General features: G+C 35.2%; 1 protein-coding gene across 1 annotated transcript in view; it reads left to right on the top strand.

Annotated features, from left to right (window-relative positions):
• The window catches only part of LOC149547740 (putative protein arginine N-methyltransferase 6), a 244732-nt gene that overhangs the window by 87206 nt on the left and 136995 nt on the right, over positions 1-20531 (top strand). Inside the window, exon 5 of the mRNA XM_089791807.1 lies at positions 12989-13054. Within this exon, the coding sequence (XP_089647933.1) occupies positions 12989-13054 (66 nt within the window). The remainder of the gene's footprint in view (positions 1-12988; positions 13055-20531) is intronic.

Consider the following 20531-nt stretch of genomic DNA (forward strand, 5'->3'; position numbering starts at 1 on the left):
AGTTTGGTAGCTCTTGCCAACACCTTAGTTTATTTATTAATTTAACATGTCACTATGCACATAAACATTACAAGTGTCAAGTGACACCATAAATACAATTTACATTACGAGTGGCATATCAATTTCACAGAATGAATCTAATCTAAAAAACTCATTCACATTGTGTTCACAAAGTAAAACACTTAACAACGAGGTTCAAATCTCTTCATTAGATTGAACCTTGACATTCATAGTTTTCAGATAGGTTTAGTCTTGGATCTCCAATTTTACCATGGTTATTTTCCTACTCACTCAAACCACATATAAGTAGCCCAAGATAAAAATCACTTACATATATATATTAAATCAAATCTACATTCATAACTGAATCACAACATTGACCATTTCTCAATCCAATTTTCAAATAACATTTCTATGTCTAAATCAAAATGCATATAATAAATCTTGCATAATCAAGCTAAACACGATATAACCATTTACACCATTTCTTAACTTTCAAATATAACCCATCTAGCAATTGCATCTAAAACATGATTCCATATCCATCAATAGAATAAACAATTAAGTGCATGATTATAAATAATGCTACGCCCTTAATATTATTGTATATAGGGTTATGAATAGTCAACTTGTGGCTATCAGAATCCTCAATTAAGTCATGTTATCATTATTATATTATAATTTAGGTAGGTAGGTCGGCCTAGATGTTATGAAGGGTTGTGTCTATTCAACTCAAGAATCATTAGGTTTATATAGGAGGTTGTGACTCTTATTTCATCATCATATTGTGAAGTGTGTTCTTATTGGAGATATTTGGAGGTTGCCCCGTCGAAGTGGCCTATTACTCTTAGCTATTATCAAGTATTTATATAATAATTCATATTATTTCTTCTATTATGCATGTTATTTCACTACAAGTGGTATCAGAGCATGATCTTGGCACCATAGAGGCAAGATTTTTTCTCAACATTGGGGTGATTTTTGGAAGAGCATAACTTTCAGATTTTAGCGAATTTTTCAAAGATTTCTAAAGGGTTTTTGGAAAACATATTAAAGAAGCTATAGTCCAAAATTTAGAGGAATTGGAGCAAATTTGAGGAAATTATTGCAGAATCACTATTTCTACACAATTTTTTGAGATCTTCATATCTCTCACATCTTGCCGAATTGGAGTATAACTTGTATTGGGTTTTTCAATACATAGTAGAGGAGCCTAAATTCAAAGCTTGGAGAAATTGAAATACAAAAATAAGCAAGATATTATAAAATTAGTAAAATTCTCTCTCAAGGCAGCAAATTTGCTAATTTTTTTTGGGAATTTTTTTCGAGTAAGGATTTCTTGGCCCAAGTATGTTATAGTAAAAAAAAAATAAATCAGAGAATTTACATTTCATTTGTGTGATTTATAGGCCTTATAGGTACCCACACATACAAAAAAGTGAGATAGAAAAAATTATTGAGGAAATGCTAGAGGTAGGAATTATCAAGCATAGCCAAAGTTCTTACTCCTCACCTGTTTTGCTGGTGCATACGAAGGATGAAACTTGGCGCATATGTCCAGATTATAGAGTGCTCAACAAGTACACCATTAAAGATAAGTTTCCTATTGCAGTCATTGATGATCTTCTAGATAAATTAAATGGAGCTATGTATTTTACCAAGTTAGATCTTAGGTCGGGTTATCACCAAATTCGGATTAAGGAGGAAGATATTTGTAAGATAGCGTTTCGAACTCATGAAGGTCATTATGAATTTTTGGTGATGCCATTTGACCAATGCACCATCTACATTCCAAAGTTTGATGAATTCCATTTTTAAGAAGTTCTTGAGAAAGTTTGTGTTAGTGTTTTTTGATGATATATTAATTTATAGCAAGACTTGCGAAGAACATTTGCAGCATGTAGATCAAGCATTACAATTACTTGAAGATCATCAACTCTATGCTAAGCCATCCAAGTGTGCTTTTGGTCTTAAGGAGTTGGAGTATTTGGGACACAGTTTCACATGAAGGAGTAAAGGTTGACCCAAACAAAATTAAGGCTCTCATGGAATGGCCTATTCCAAAAACTATTAAGAAGTTGAGGGGTTTCTTGGGATTGACAAGATACTATAGAAGATTTGTGAAGAATTATGGTCGTATAGCAGCACCCCTTACAAATCTATTGAAGAAGGATTCTTTTCATTGGAATGAATCTGCTCATGTATCATCTGAGCAATTGAAGAAGGCTATCTGCATAACTCTAGTGCTTGCCACTCCAGACTTCACCAAGGAATTCATTGTGGAATGTGATGCTTCTGGAAATGGGATAGGAGCAATTCTCATGCAAGAAGGTCGACCAATTGCTTTTGAGAGTCATCAATAAAAAGGTAAAAATCAACTCAAACCTATTTACGAGAAGGAAAAGTTAGCAATCCTTCATGCAGTTAAAAAACGGAGTCCTTATTTAATGGGTTGACACTTCAAGGGTAAGACAGATCATGATAGTCTAAAATATTTTTTGGAACAAAGACTGTCATCAGAAGAGCAAAAAAAATGGGTCACTAAGATGTTGGGATATGACTATGAAATTGTATACAAGAAAGGGAAGGAAAATATTGTGGCCGATGCACTTTCCAGAAAGGATGAAAAAGATGAAGCCTTAATGTGTGCCCTTTCAATATTACAAGAAAATTGGGTGGTCGAAGCCAAAGAAGTGTGGAAAAATGATGTTGCAACAAGTAATCTCATCCAACAAATAAAAAGTGACCCTAGTAGTTCAGATAAATTTTGTTTAAAGGGGGATATTCTTTGGTATAAAGAGCGCTTGTATCTCTACAAGAATTCCACTCTTAAACACAAGATTCTCAAAGAACTACATGAGTCCCCAATCGGTGGTCATTTGGGATTTTTGAAGACATATCATAGGGTCAAGCAAGACTTTTTTTGGGAAGGGCTAAAAGGTGATGTTCAAAAGTTTGTGACTGAATGTTTGGTTTGTCAAAGAAATAAGTGGGAAACAATTAAGACACAGGTCTCTTGCAACCTTTATCTATTCCTAGCCAATGTTGGGAAGAGGTATCCATGGACTTCATCACAGTGCTTCCCAAATCTAAAGGTCATAATGCCATCATGGTAGTAGTTGATCGCCTCACTAAATATGCACATTTTATTGCATTATCACATCCTTTTACAGCAAGTATAGTGGCAAATGTTTTCTTGGAGAATATCCAAAAGCTACATGGTGATTGTGATCCTATCTTTACTAGTCGCTTTTGGAATAATTTATTCTCATGTTTGGGTACTCAATTGGCTCAGTTCTTCATACCATCCGCAATCAGATGGGCAAACTAAGGTGGTTAATAAATGTTTGGAAGGATATCTACATTATTTCACTTCAGAAAAACAATCTTAATGGGTAGATTGGCTACTTCTTGTAGAATGGTGGTACAGTACTTCTTTTCACAACTCATAAAAAATTTCTCCATTTTTGGCACTTTATGGATATCATCCTCCTTCCATCACATCATCATTAAAGGTGTCACCAAGAGTTCAAGCAATAGAGGATCACTTGCTTCATCAACAAAAAGTACTTTCAGGACTCAAGGAGAATTTAGTTATGGCACAAAATTGAATGAAACAACAAGTGGACCAACATTGTAGTGAAAGAAATTTTGAAGTTGGGGACTGGGTCTTCTCGAGATTGCAGCCTTACAAACAAAAATCAATGAAGCAACAAAAAAATAATAATAAGTTGTCTCCAAGATATTATGGACCATACCAAATCATGCAAAAGATTGGTAGTGTTGCCTACAAGCTTGAGTTGCCACCAACAACAAAGATACATCCAGTTTTTCATGTTCCTTGTTTGAAGAAGGTAATTGTGCAGAATATTCCTACTCAAATAGTACTACCGTAACTTGATGAAGAAGGAAGAATAATTTTGGAACCAGAGTGCTTTCTTCAAACACGCAGGAAGAAGCTGAGGAACAAAACCCTGACTCAGTATCTCATCCAATGGAAGAATTTACTAGTTGAAGAGGCCACATGGGAGGATGAGGAGTTCATTCAAAAGAATCCACACTTGGTTTGCATTGAGGACAATGCTTCTTTCAAGAGAGGGGGCATGCTACACCCTTAATATTATTGTATATAGGGTTATGAATAGTCAACTTGTGGCTATCTTAATCCTTAATTAAGTCATGTTATCATTATTATGTTATAATTTGGGTAGGTAGGTTGGCTTAGGTGTTATGAAGGGTTGTGTCTAGTGAACTGAAGAATAATTATGTATATATAGGAGGGTGTGAGTCTTATTTCATCATCATATTGTGAAGTGTGTTTTCATTGGAGATATTTGGAGGTTGCCCCCTCGAAGTGGCCTATTACTCTCAGCTATTATCAAGTATTTATATAATATTTCATATTATTTCTTCTATCGTGCAAGTTATTTCATTACAAATAATCATCAAGCATCATCAATAAGTCCTATTCATCCTAGATAATCATCATAAAATAAAGCATCATATAGTATCAAATAGGCTGAACCACTGTCCAATTAGGTCTAAAGTGTAACAATGTCTCGAAACATAGAGTATCCAAAATGAAAATAAGCAACTATGGTATGATGGGTTGGGGTGAGGTTTCACAGAGGCTCATTATGTTGAAGAAGACTTTAAGGACCAACAAGAAGTAAATAATGAGAACTTTGATTTTTATGACAGTGGTTCTATAGCTTCACAATGCCATGTGGATAGAGATGGACAAGTCAGCATTATCGAGAGATTCGACTTGATGTTGATCTTTTCATTAATTGGGAGAGTGATTTGGCTGATGGTACTCATATTGAACCAATAGATGAAGGTTCCTACATCTCACCTACTGTGTTGCCGCCAAGCTCTTGTGCTCTAGCAGTTGCCTCCTTACTAATCGGTGATTTTATTTCTATGCGTACCCCTATTAGCAATGCCTACTCCGCTTGGTGTGCTATTATATTTTGAGAAACTGGCTCAACTTTTAGAAGATTGTGAGTTGCAAATTAATCTCATCTAGAGGTACATACCTTATGAGATAAATTTTCTTTCGGTGCAAGGGCACAGTGACAACATTGATATCATTCCGATTCCCGATTCAGGTTATAGAAACAACTTGTGGGGGTCTTATGAGTTGGACTTTTACATATTGGAGGTGTTTTTAGTTTTGGTGGGGTGATCTATTCGTATTGAAGGAGGAAGTCCCATTTATTTTGGCATGTTTGGGTTTTGGATTTCAGATCAGTTTTGTCTTGGAGAAACTTGGAAGCAAGCTCTTTTGATTTTTAGAACTAGCTATGAGGATGGAAACCCTTTAGCCGGACGACAGTGGATGAGAACCTATTGTTCGTGGGAGACTTCATTTCAGGTCTCTCAGTTGTGCTTACACTTATCTTTATTGTCCAATCTGACTGTCTTTGTTGTACTTAAGATTGGAAAACATTACACAATCGTATTGCTAGTTTTTATAATACAATAGCAAATCTGAAGTTGTTTGGAACATAGTATTTTAATGAGCTTGTACTGGTTCATTTGCTGGTTTATTTGTATGAGCTTTCTGCTGTATTCTGAAATTGTTTTTGAGATAAATTTGGGAGAATATCCAGTTGGGATATTACAATTATTTTAGAAAATTTCAATAATTTTTTGATGGAAAGTGGTTGTAGATGTAGTCATAGTTGAAAAACTTGGACTCGGAAAGAACTCGGCCTGTTTATGTATTGTAGCTTTGGTCAGATTACTCTAATCGATGAAATCAAATGCTCAATTGGCCTATTGGCTTTAAGCATTTGATATCTATCCCTCACAATATACTAATCATATTGTTTTCTTTAACTATGTTAATTGCAAATTAATTAAGCATGATTATAAGTTAATGATCATGTATACATATATTTAATAATATATACATGTATATAATAAGTTATATAAATGATTATGGTTAATAAAATTAATCATCATTATGATTGATATTGAGCATCGATATTGATTACATACAACATGGCCAACTTAATCAATCTCATTACTAAATGATTGTTGTATACTGTTGTATGAAACAACATCATTAAACAGGCCAAAAATGAGTCGGTGAGAAACAACATACAAATATGAAGGTTGTTCGGGATCTTGTATGTGTACAAAAAAATAAGTGCAAAAAGCAAGTATCATTACAGCAATTCATATTGTCTCAAATAGCATCTTTAATAAAGAGATTGGGTTGCCATAAGAGATCATACCAGCAGATTGATCCAAGAAATAAGCACATATTCAGACTGAGAGTAGTCTTATTGAGTAAGATCAAATTAGACATTGCTATTCATTAAGATCATATTACATTAGTCTAATTATAGATTTATAGGAAATCGATATTGAGATTATATGTCGCAGATTTATATCTGCACTAATATTAGAACCGATTAATATTAAATAGTGACAGGTACATAAGAATCATCATTGTAATATTGTGAAGAATTATACCATCAACATCGAAGATACATATATAGACCTGAGATGAAAATTAAATTCCTTCTACATACAAATCTGATCAAACTTTAACATGACCGACCCAATTGTTTTCAAAAACTCCGACTCGCCAAAAACTCGGGAAAAAATTGTCACTTTTCATCAAACATTTTAAAATAATACAATTTATTAAAACATTCTTAAAAGCACACACATATACATCAAATTTATAGAACTTATACTGATTTGAGATCTCTATCATATATTAATCAAAGTTATGAGTGCAATAAATGGCATTTACAACTCAGCAAATTTACACAGAATCATGTACCAAAAGACAAGTGTAGCATTTGAATAAATTTTGAGTTTAATACATATCAAATTCAAACTCCATGAAACTACAACTTCTAAATACATTGAGTTCAAGTTTCAGTATCAATAAGAACTACAAGTAGAAATCATAATTTGCATCTATGGCTAAAGCTGAAAGAAATTACTTCAGCTGGGTGGGTGTGTTGAAGTAGTTGCAACGGGTGCCTCTATAGAAGCTATTTATGGATGATCAAGCTCACATTCCTCCTCATGTGCTGCCACTTCTCCATCACAGTAATCTTCTTCCATCTTGAGCCGCTGGGTGGGTGTGTTGAAGTAGTTGCAAAATTCTCAACGGGTGCCTCAACAGAAGTTATTTATGGATGATCAAGTTCACATTCCTCCTCATGTGCTGCCACTTCTCCATCACAGCCATCTTCTTCCATCTTGAGCTCAACTTGGTGATCATCAATCAAGAAAGGATCCACATCCAGAGCTACATCATCAGTATTATGAGTAGCTACCCAATCTACTGAATATGGATCAATGCAATCCAAGTCAAATGCTTCATTTGAAGCTTTCCTTTGCACCTTCTTTTTGTGCAATCAAAGGTTGTATTGCACATAAGCTGTGTCATTCAAGTGCTTCTGAGTCAACCTATTGCACCTCTTTGTGTATATGGCCTGAAAAACACTCTAGTTACACTTGCAACTGGAAACACTATAGGACTTATAATATGTGGATGACAATCTTTTGAAAATTAGGTGTTGTAGCACTATAATCTTCCCACCACAAATCTGCAAGGATAAAAATGCCATTTATAATTTGGTAAAGATTCCAATAAACTTAATGAGTGAAATGGTACAATAAAACTAATCACGTGTTCTTTTTAACCTTGCCGCAAGGAGTTCCTCCTACATTTGCAATCAGGTGAAGAAAGCAATAGCCCGTCGACCTTATTCTAGCTCCATAATTCATCAAGAACGAGGTCTTAGAGGTTATCATCTTGAACTAGTCTTCGAAAACATGTGTCCAAGCCAATCTGAAACTCTATATCTACTCTGAAAGTTTTGGAAAAGTCAAAATTGAGGTTCAAGTAGTAGGTAGCAGCATTATTATGTTGGATTTGTCAATTCCATCTCTTATCGATTATGCACCATATGGATTCATATTTTGTCTTATTTGACCCATACAAGTGGTGAATGGCCTATTTGGCCCTTTACATGATCTCATATAGATACCCCACGGGTATTTTTATCCCTATTTACCATTCTCAAAACCCTCACTAATGGTTTTGACACTTGGACAAAGTAAAAAAAAAGACAGCAAATTGCAATTTTTGAAAATTAAATAATAAATCATGAATCAAGATTTGTAAACTTACATTTATGAACTCCACCATCTTTGGCAAATTTAACATAAAAAACAAACTTCTCTGCCCAGGCTTCTTGGCATAAAGAATCACCAACTTGTTGACATTCCAGTCATGCTTGTTATTAGTGACATACACTTATTCAGATTGTAAGCCTATACCGAGCATATTGTACAGTTAATAGTGTTAATCAAGCATTTCAGTTGCTACCGAGTTCTACAGTTTCTACGGAGTCCTTTGGACAAATTTCAGTTTGTGCTGAGCAGTAACTACTATGGTGATGATCAACAGTGTAAACTGAGCATCTCAGTTTATGCCGAGTTTACCAGTGCAAACCGAGTTGTGCAGTGCTTACTGAGTTCGCAGTTGATGTGATGAGAGTCTAGTGTTAACCGAGCTACTTAGTGTTAACCAAGTGACTCAGTTTATGCCGAGCTCACAGTGATAGTGTTGATCGAGCTATGCAGTGAGAATCGAGTGATTCAGTTTATATGCCAAGTTTCACAGTATTTGCCGAGTCACTAGTGTAGACCGAGTTCAAGACTACTTGGAAGTGATCAGTATGGACTGAGCTTCTATGTCTACCAAGTGCATGACGATGCCGAGCATTGACAGTGGATGCCGAGTATCAGAACCTCCCCAAGCCAGTCTTCAGAACCCGTGTTTCTACACTTTGGCCGACTTTGTGATTTTGTGTAAACTTGTATTGTGGCTGACTTTGTAATTGTGTAATTGGATTGGTATATATGTAATGTACTGTAGCACATCCAAAGTAACGAATTGGAGGAATGTAATCATTAGCAAAGAGCAGAAGAGCAAATTACAAAGGCTACAACAGTATAAGGAGCAGCAAAGATTTATCTGTCATAGCAAGGTGATCTGTACACTCAGAGGAATCTCATTCAGCAAACCAAGTTGCAGATCAGAGATTAGCTACTGTTTCATCCTAACAGGTGGATCAATCAAATCCTTAACAAGGTAGACCTAACAGTCTTGTGTAAATCTCTTTACCGAGTGCATACTTCATTGTATGTTTGTAAATCCTTTTGCAAGGTGGACCTAGCAGTCCTTATTGCTCCTAACAGGGCAGATCATTAGAAGTGATCATTGTAAGCCTTAACAGGCCAACTTTATATTGCAGTACTAAAGCTTGTGGGTATCATCTCCACCCCAGTTTTACTTTCTATTTGGAAGGTTTTTGGGTCACCAAATTGTGTCAAATGTGTTACGAATGCTTTAATGTTTTCAATTTTTCATGCATGCAGTTAGATCAGAATTCACATGAAGGATTAATTGCTAATTAAGGATTAAGATTTATTGGTTACTGATTCACCCCTACCCTCTCAGTAACTTAGCCTTTAATAATATTTCCAACACAACCATCTACCTCAAGTTGAGCAATGTGGCTAATATGCTCTGCATGGTGAGAAAATTAGTAACAAAACGTGTGACCTCCAATTACACGAGATCCTTACCATTAGGGTGCTCTCTCATAAGTCTTAGGGGCTATGCGTGGTTGTAGATGTACTTTGAGATATTCCTTCTAGCTTTGACCAACTTTCCCACCCAACACAATTTCCCTAGGTACTCAAGGAGTAAGTCAAGATAATGGGCAAAATAAGGGCTTCAAATAATGTAGGATGCCCATCCATCAAAAGTTTATTAGTTGTGACTATTTAGGGCAAAAATGGAGCAATGAATTTGCTAATGTAAACTAGATGAGACTAGCTCATTAGCCAAACATCTTCACCCTAAGCCATTCAATATAGGAGAAAGAGCAGCTTCTAGATATAACTCTCAATAAAACCCAAGTTGGGTTAGCACAACTCAAGTGAGGTGAAGGGATGTCAATGCTAAACCTAAATAATATCAAGGAAGTCCACAAGAAAGTCCTCTTTCATGCAATGTTCATTAACCTTAATGTGATTAAATTCTAGATTGGTTAATTTGCCCGAGGTTAATTGACTTAAATGCAAGAAACACATATACAACCCTATTAAAGCAAGAAATCAGATTTGAGACACAAGGACAAGAGAGAGAAAGTGACTAACCTCAAAGATATTAGTGGAAGTCACCCGTCAACTTAGAAAGCAACAGATTGGAGATTGTAGGACATATCTAGAATGAGGACAAAAAACCAAAAAATCTTAGAGAACTGCAGATCTCTAGGTACATGTCGACTAGGTCAACCTATACTGGTATATATGCCACCAAGTTGACATTTTCTCGGAAGGTAAAAGGCCAATTGACCTTAGATCTACTGAAAGCTTCCAACAATAGGTTTCCAATTTGTAATTCCAATTCTGATAAACTGTTCTTGCCCACAAGAAAAGTGGAATTTTGTTGGAGGAAAGAGGCTTGGCTTGATCAAGTGCCAGTTTAAGAATTAACCTATAAAGAGACAAGTATTGAAAATCATTTAAAGAAGTTAGAGCAATGCAATAATTCACCTTGATGAGACACTTGTTAGGAAGAGTTTCACAATGCTAGATGTTGTTGATGTTGAATCTTCAATGAGAAACATAGGAAATCTCCACAAATGCAATGGATCTAATTAATAGCAAATCATGGATCTATGGATGTAGATTGATAGGTTGGCATCTCTCACTAAAAGAGATTGATGTCTCTTACATGATCACTCTGTACAATTCCTATTTCTTCTGATAATTATTTTTTCTTCATTTTCAACCTATAGTAGATGAATACAATGGGGAATAATATGATTTGGGTCCATGATAATATAATGAAAAAATACAAGAATGATGTGATGTAGCAGTATAGACCATCACAATGCAAAAAAAAAATCCTCTTTGATGTAAAAAATTGACCTAATTTGCACATTTTCCAAGAAAGGGGCAAAAAAAGCAAAATCTGAAATCTGTTGAAAATAACAGATGCCTAGCAAATTTTCAGGAAAGATCTGACATCTGTGTTGAGTATTGACCTAGCTTTTTGATGTTGCAAGAATCATGGAAGACAATGTCTGGATGCAAAAGTATTAGCTTGGAAGCACAAATTACAAGATCTTGTATTCGAGTATTATTGGATGATTTCCACATCTGCATTTCTTCTGGCTTATCCATGTTTGATAGATCTTTCCGCCTTGCAATTCTTGGTAGACTTGATCTTTTATTGTTATCCATTTTGTTTCACATCATTTCCTCAATCTCTTAAACATTCTTGTGCACTTTTTTTTGTGAGTTTTCATTAGTATGCTACATCGCTATTAAACTTTACAGTAAAGGATTATGATGTAGCTTGACTGCAAATGGTCCAAAAACACAATCTCAAAGTCAGTCAATGCTTTAGTCATTAAAGACAATCCATTGATTGCTCATTTTTTGGACAGAAAATGGCCATGGATCTGGCAGGTGATTTTTTAAAGGTTATTTGGTACATATCCATGATACTGCCTTCCAGGCCCACAGATCAACTTCATATTCTTCATTGTGCTTTTGAGATTGCTAATGATAATTTGTTCAAGTTGTAGTCTATGATGTTTTTGAATGTAGAATTTGATATTTATTTTTCTGAGTGCAACAAAAAAAATTGATAGATCTTCCTACTGCATCCAGTGATTGGTTACTTAGTGATTGTTATGGTATATGTATGTAGGAAATAAGATATCTTAGGGTTAATCTTGTTGAAAAGAGATCTCTGTGGACTGTTCCATGGATAAAATTCTCCTTATTCAGAGGTAAAATGAATCCGACTTCATGTGCTAGGTTGGTAATGTTATTCTTGCAAAAAAATAAAAAAATTCTCCTTATCCCGACTGACTGTTTCAATCTTTCACATGAATTATACTTAAATCATAGGGCTTCTTATGTAATAGTGGGGTCATATGTTTGAACTCAATTATTTTTTCTGCAGGTTCATCTGTATTTTGCACTTGGAACAGTATTCTTTGTTAGCTAACTTTGGGTATCTAAGCTCGTAAATAGAGTTTAATTGCATTTCTTTTTGGACCTGTTGTTTTCTTTAGAGTTTTAGCCTGCAAAGAGAAATAACATTATCAACTTAGGTGTATGACGATCTAATACATGTTCTGTATCTGATTTACTCTGTGTACTTAGTTTTACTTACATTACATCACCTCATGAATGTCTTCTGTTCCTCTTATCAAATGGCACTTTTGATTCATCTAAATGATTTTGAATCAATGTGCATACCCTGTTTATCCTCCTGATGTCATTTCACAAATCCAAGTTATAGTACTTGGGATGTTTTACTTCTCGTTTTTAGTGTTGGCATTGTTCATTCACATCACAGTTCCAGGATTAGTAGTTTATGTATCAAAGGGTGCCATCTTTCATCTTTAAACTATTGTTTAATCTTAGTGTGTATTGTTGTTTTATAGCTTCTAGTTCTACATTGTTTATTTAGGGTTTCTGGAGCATGCATTGTTAATTGTTGCTCCTTAATATTCCATGAAATTTAGGTACTGAACAATGCTTCTGTATTCTGTAATGACATAATAATTATCTGATATGTAGGATATATTTTCCACAGCAAGTCATATTGTGATAATGCTGTCAGGATTCAACTGTGTAGATTTTGAGTCAAATCATGCCAAGTGTCCTATGTTCTCATTGGTTGACTATATAGTTGAATCCTGATAGTGATTTCACAAGAATATTATCTGACAATACTTGAAAAGATTCTTTTGAAAAATCCATTTTTTAAATTGGGAAAACCTTTATTTTATTGAAATATCTCAATATTGCAAAGACATCCAGAAAATTCATAGGAAATGGATTAAAATTTTATATTATTGCTATTTTTCATACTTGCAGCATTCTTTTGACTGGTTCAATAATGTTTTGCCCTCAGGCAAGAGAAATTATCAAAGCAAATAATCTGTCTGATAAAATTACGGTCATCATTGGCAAAGTTGAGGTAAGACTGGGATTACCTTCTTGTATATGCATGATTATTAGGTGATTGAAGGATTCAAATTAAGCCCTGGATGGATGATGTGTTTACTGCTCATAGAATGTAGAAGTTTCATTAAAAGGAATGAGAAATAACACTTATTCTTTTACCTTTAACCATAGATTAGAAAATTTCGCAACATATAAAAACAGTACAGACCCAAATTTTACTAAGATTTGTTTGTTTGACAAAAACTCAGCACTAAAAAAAAACCCAAATTCATTAAAATAACATGAAATTATGCAAAATTTAGTTAGATGACATCTGTTTACTGTATGAATCATCACACAATCTGACAGCTAATAAATCAACATAATCATCATAAAAGATATGAATACCATGCAAGTTGAATTTATTTACTCAGACTTGTTGGCCTGGCAAAAAATCAATACTAGAAAAAAATGCCCAAATTCTTTAAAAAAACATGAATCTATGCAAAATTTAGCTACACAACATTTGTTTATTATATGCATCATCACACATTTATTACAGCCAACAAATCATCATAATCATATAGAAAATACAAATTTCATGCATGTTAAGTTACAGCTTACAATTTGCCAAATTTATTTACTTTTTGGCTTGGCCAAAACTCAGCACTAGGAAACAAAACCCAAAATTCTTTTTAAAACATGATTTTATGCAAATCTTAGTTACAAAACATATTTTTATTATATATGTCATCACACAAATACGGCAGCAAGTAAATCATCATAATCATCATGGGAGATCTACGAATTCCATGCAGGTTGAGTTACAACAATTTACAATTTCCTCATCCCCATAAATATTCCAGTGATAGCCATGAGCCTACTTTTGTTCTCAGCTGTGGTTCCATCCTCAGACTCATAGTTTCAATACTCTCCAAGTACCCTGCAGGATTCTACAAACACTAGTCCTTGTGCTAGCTGAGCCGAGTCGACCAAACTCTTGCATCAAGCCTGGTCAAGTCGTGCAGTGTACTCGCTCAACTCTTGCTCCAAGACTCTTCGAGTTGTTGAGTGTTGGTTTTGTACCACTACATAACATATAGCAACCGAACACTTGATATAGAATATCAAATCTTCAATTCCTCTCTTGAAAAGTTAAATACTCATGCAGACATAAGCAAAACTCCAATTTTCCTTACACCTATGGATACTAACTTGGTATATCGATGTGATTTTCTGGTAATCACGTAGGCGGGCTTACGTTATTCATTCAAAGATAACTTGGTGGTACTTTGCTTGCTTGACTTGTTCTTTTCTCCTTGATCACTTTCACTTTCAACTACTCCTACCACTAAATGCTTATTGCTCTACTACTACTCCTATGGATGGAGAAATTAGGAAATGGACGGGGATCTAACCAAATGAAAGCTTGCTAGTGGCGCTACCTCCATTGATGCGATGATTCTAAGGGATACTCTTAGGATTTTCACATTGACACCTATCTTCCAACCCAACTTGAAGTACAAGCGGAAAGATGATATGCAAGTAGAACTTAGGAGCGATTGGACTAGATTACCACACAAGGCTTCCTAACAAGCCGCTAGGGTGCTAGTGGCCTAGTATATAGGTCCTTATCAAACATTCACAAACATCAGCATACAATTAGCCATCCGCTTCTACTCTTAACAACATGAAATGAAATCCTACTTTAATTTGAGAGATGAGAAGAACCATGCAATACACCAAAATGATCATGTATATCCACCATGCAAGCCACAACAATGAATAGAGAACAATTTTGATAGTATTTTGGAAACAATTCTCCAACATAACTCTCTTACAAATGAGAGCAAAATGGCCTTATATAGAGGCTCCAAATTACAATGAATGGCCGAGATTAAGAGGCAAAAGCAAGGGCCAAGATTATATCTTACAAACCCTAATTAGGGTTACCATTATTCAACCAATTACATGAGGGCACCAACTTTGTGGGCCAATGAGAAAATTACAATAATTTGTCAACCAATGAGAACATAGGACACTTGGCATGATTTGATTGCATGCACATGAAAGTGCCACCTCATCAACCTTGTCTTATAAATTTAGTCAATCCTTGAGATAAGGTGAAGCCTTGGATGCTTGAGCTTGTCCTTAAAAACTTTCTCATCACCGCTCGAACTTGCTTGTACTTGATGTCTTGACCCTGAAAGGATGAGGTCTTCATGCACTTGGGGTAATCTTGTGTTGGCCTCGATGGCTTCCTTGGATCTAAACTTCTTTGCAACTCGAGAGCCTTGCTCTTGGCCACTACCTTGAAATCGAACTTAACCTCCCCCATTATCCTTGCCTTCCTTAACCTTCTTGGTCTTCCAACCTTCCCATTCGAATCCAACCAAGCTAGCTTGCATGAATAGCCAAGCCTTGCCTAGCCTCAAATATTTTCAAATCTCTTCTACTAATCCGCTCTTTCTTGAAATTGCGGGGCTTCTTAAATCTCAATCTTCAATCAAATTCACCCTTCACCCGATTTCATTCTTCACCAAAGCTCGCACTTCAACCTTTGCCGGCTTGCAATCAAATAGAATGGCTAGGACCCCATGTGGAATTGCTTCTAGTTTTGCACTGCCCTAAGTTGTAATTCTAGCTTTTCACTTATAATTCTAGCCCAATCAAATTTGCCCTTTCTATTTACAATTTCATCAATAAAGTAATACATCCAATTCTCGAATTGCATACCTTGTGAGACGCCCATGATTCAGTTGAGCAGCACAATGAGGTCGCCATACTTTGATTTGAAGTCTGATCTGGTGAACCTTGACGCCTTGGTGACTCCCTTCTTGCCTTCATGTATCCAATTCTGCTTTAGGAGAGTGAAGTAGGCATCTTGATTATCTTGGTGGAACTTGGCGGCCTGATCCATGCTTTGTCTCTCAACTGTATCATGTTTATAGTGCCATTGTTGGTGTCACAGACTTGCTTCAATTTCGAGAAGAAGGCGGTCTTTGACATCATGTCTTCCTTGTCTTTTTTGGTATACATTCCTCTTGGGTTTTTGCTTGCACTAACATTTACCATCCTAAACACTTATTTGTGCCCCTTCGTTCTAAGTGATATGGACTACCCTTATCGATCTCCAACCTTCTTTCTATCGATGGATTCTAACTTATTTCTACCTCGCCAAGTCCTATCACTACACTTATCAATCTCCAATCTTCAACCTAGGGGTGGGACTACCACTTATTTCTGCCTTTTCGTGCCTTAGGATGGATTACACTTATGACTCCCTCTCCAATACCTAGGGTGGTAAACTACACTTATATCTCCCAACTCCAACCTATCAATGGGATGATGAAGTGGTGGATGAAAAGTACAAGCAAGAGAAGAGGAACGAAACCAAGCAAGAACAAGAGAGAGACAACCTTGCCCTTAGAGCGGCCTCCAAACACGGAATGAAGTTCGTCCTTCTACCAACAAAGAACACCTTTGGAAATTTGTCCGGCATGTGCTCCAAGCAAGAATGTGAAGTCATGGCAAGTGAACTAAGACCTTGGAATTCTGTCCACCTTATGCAAATACTGAAAATACTTATTAAAACTCCTTGTCTAGGGCACCAAAATGTGTGAAAATCTGCCCTTATGTTGTCCAAATCAGACTTGATCAAATTCTGGAAATTGTCATTGAAATACTTGATCTAGGGCACAAAACAATGTCCTCAAATCTGCCTTCAATATCCTTCAAAAAAGTTGCCAATAGTAGAAGATGTCGATGAAAATTGCTAGAGTTTGGTTAAGACCCAGCTAGGGCATGAAGTGCTGCAGTAAAACTTGTCAAATTAGGCCCTCAAATTTTTCATAAATGATATAAATCAGACCTCCAAAACACTATCCAAATTTTGTCCAAAATGCCCTAGAAGTTGCCGCCAATAAAACCCTAACATGCACATGCAAATTGCCCAAAATGAAGGTGCTCAAATGTGATGGATTTTGCTGCCTTATGAAGACGGGAATTGACGCCAAAGGATCAGATCTGAAAATGAATCAAATGCTGCCCAAACCAGTCCACAATGGAGGCGCCAAAACCCTAGATGCTTGCCCATGAACAGATCTAATTGTAATGATCCCATCTTTTGGCCTTCACGTTCTCCAAAGTCTAAGTGGAGGATAAGAAAAAATTAAATTAATTTCTTATAAAGTCATTAGATAAATTAAAATTAAAAGGTGGCTTTATATTTAATTAATTTAATTAATTATTGTATTACAAAGGAGATGCGTCTAGAGTGTGTATTAATTATTGGAAAGGTGGAAGCCTCTAGAAGCACAATTAATTATTGCAAGAGAGGAGTTTCTAGAGAGTGCATTAATTATTGGAAGGGGGAAGCTTCTAGCACTTGCAATTAATTAATGTTTTAGTTCTTTCTAGAAGGGTGAAGGAATAGGATAAATAGGGGTGAGAGTCTCATTGTTTAGCATGGGATTATTGTATCGAATGATTATGACTTGCATTTGATAACAACTTGGATGTGTGAATCACACTCTTTTTTGGCAATAGGGGACGTTCATTCTCTGTTGTAACATTCTAGACGTCATTCCCTTAAGGTTTGGCCTTTGGAATACATCTCTTTGTACTTGATTGCAGCATTTTTAGAATTAATATAATTTCAGCAGTTGGTTCAGCTTTTGGGCATTCCTGGGTGTTCGTTACAGTCGTATCAGAGCTTCCTTGCAAACTCTTTCATAAAGTTATAACCGGTGGGTGCCCATTACAGTGGTATCAGAGCTTGCTTACAAAGTGTTTCACGAAGTTATAACCAGTAGGTGCCCATTACACTGATATGCCCTTTCAAATACTGCCACAAACACTAATTTGCATGAAAAATCACCACTATGGAAGGCTGATAAAAAATTCGCTAGTATGGATGCCAAGAAAGTTGCCTTGAAACCCTAATTTGCATGCAAAATTGCCAATGTAGAAGTGCTGCCAAAAATCGCAAGTGCTGCATTGGAGAAGTTTGCCAACTTTGGAGTGCAATTATGAGAGGAGAGAGAGGGGGGGGGGGTTTCCTTTATAGGAACTTTGTGCCTCTCACCAAAGAGTCGACCTCCTGCATGACATTAAATGGGGGTTAAACACTCATTAAATGGACCATTTAAGCCTAAATTGTAATTAATTGTTCCATTAGTGGATTAACTTATTGAAAGAAATGGAAATTAAATTGCCTAAAATTGAAAATTGCAAAGGGAAATTGAAATAATTAGCCATTAAGAATCGAAATTCTCCCCTTGATGAATTTTGCAATTAAAATCCCTTTGAAATGAAATTTAGAAGCCTAAAACCACATTTCAATTTCAACTTAATTGCCCTCTAAAAATTTTGCTAGTCATGTTAGACAATTTTAAATCATTCCAAATGAATTTTTTCCATCAAATCCAATTTTTACTTGCAATTTCAATCCAAATTTCGCAAAATAAATTCATCTATGCAATTTAAAAAAAATTAAAACCGAAATCCATTTCATCCAAAAAAAATTCTTTTTCACCAAATATTTCAAGATTTTCAAAATAGCTATATCCAAATTTGATTTTGAAAACGTTTTAGGTTTTTGAATTTTACCAAATTTCCAAAATCTGTTAAGTCCCAAAATTCACAATTTCATCCTGCCAAAATATCATTAAAAAAGAAAATTTGCTGTTTAGAATTTGTTTGTCCTATGGAAGAAACTGCCAGTCCATGAAAATTGAAATAAAGTTGACACTGTGTGAAAACAAAATGAAAATGCCTAAGGGGCCTAATGGCGAATTGCCATTCTACTGAATCCGAGCAAGGCTAAAATTGTCAAGGCGACTCCAAAAAAATCAACATCATGTGAAAAATTGCCAAGGTAGAGGTTGAAAATGGGGGTCCTTATAATTTTGGGGTGATGGTGTGAGAACCTTACAACGAGTCTCATTCTAGGGTTTGCTAGTCTTCAGCTCAAACTCTTCTCTCTGGTGCTAAATAATAATCACACTTTTAAAGGTGAAATTTGAACTTTTAAAGCCATTTTTTGCCCTTATTCATCCATTTTTACCTAGTTAAGTATCCACATAGCAAGAATATGGTTTGAGAATTTTTTTTAACCATGCAAAGTTGTTCATCATCAAATCATCAAACAAAAGCATTATAATTGGATGCGATGAAGGAAAATGAAGAGTCGAAGACACTTTTTAAGAAGTAATCAATTATCATTTTGATATTGAGTTACCTTGCAGTTTAAGGCTTGAGAAATTTACACTAGGGATGGGAAAGAAAAAGATGTAGATTATCTTTGGTTGTTTTCTTCATTTTACATATCACCATGTATGTAGAGTAATGCTGTTTTATGTTTATTATCTATAATTTTGTTGTCCTATAGTTCAACCTTGAAATTATGAAATTTTAGAGTTTGAGGGTTTAAGATTATATGCTGCATAATGTTATTAAAAAATTGGTAGGCAAGCTAGACTTCTATGTTTACTAAATGTGTCAATTTCTTTTTTTGTGTAAATATGAGGACTGAGAATCCAAGGGTTACTGTAGATTTGTTTCATGTTGGTCTTATTGTCTTCCACCATTGATCTCTTCCAATAAATGTTGGTTATGTTCTCCAACAAAAATTTAAGGCAATGGACAACACAAAGGATAAAAAAAAATGTCAGTTGCTGTTAATGATTGTAGCTTCAACAATGATTCCAATCAATGAAATCAAATGTTTGAATGGCCTATCGGCCTTAAACATTTGAGATCTATCCTTCTCTATTATTATCATGGAGCATTATTATTATTGATAACAAATTATGAAGTAGATATTTTTCTCTCTCTATGTCTATTATACATATGAGATATATTATAAGAAATAAAAATGTTAAGAATGAAAAAATTGATGGCTCACACAAGCAGGGAGTACGACTCAGATATCATGCAGGGAAAACATACAATAGGCATTATTTAATAAGACTAAATATGCTATTCACGTCCGAAACATTTTCGAGGTTTTAAACCATCATTATTCAGACAAAGCTAATAAGGATCAGCAGTTTACCAAAAGCAATTTTATAAATAGAAAACAGAAACATATTCAAAATAATGTTCAAAATTTATACGATTTTCCAAAATCTGTCTGTGAGAAATCCTCTTTTGTTTGTGGTATTCTGTTTGGCCCTAGTCCTTCCAAAAACCCCGTTTCAATTGGGGAGTTGCAGAATAAGATTGGAAATATGCATTCTGATCCAGATATGGATGTATTGATTACTAGCAACTCTTGGCTAACAGTCTCTGGCAGCATTGTATTGATTACAACCAGTACGGGTTTTGGGAAGGAAGTTATGTGTCAAACTTCAATTTTTCAAAGTGGTTTGAGCTAAAGATGAAAGGCCAGGTAAGTATCCCTAACTTGGATGGTGATTTCTTTAATGCCGACTGTAATAATAAGCAATTAAAAAATTAAATTTTAATAGATCCTTCTTTTGTCTGTAAGGGTTTTCTTGTAACTTTTT

This window comes from Cupressus sempervirens, chromosome 7 (genome assembly GCF_028749045.1).
Source record: "Cupressus sempervirens isolate cs-2001-9-10 chromosome 7, ASM2874904v1, whole genome shotgun sequence".
Taxonomy (NCBI): domain Eukaryota; kingdom Viridiplantae; phylum Streptophyta; class Pinopsida; order Cupressales; family Cupressaceae; genus Cupressus; species Cupressus sempervirens.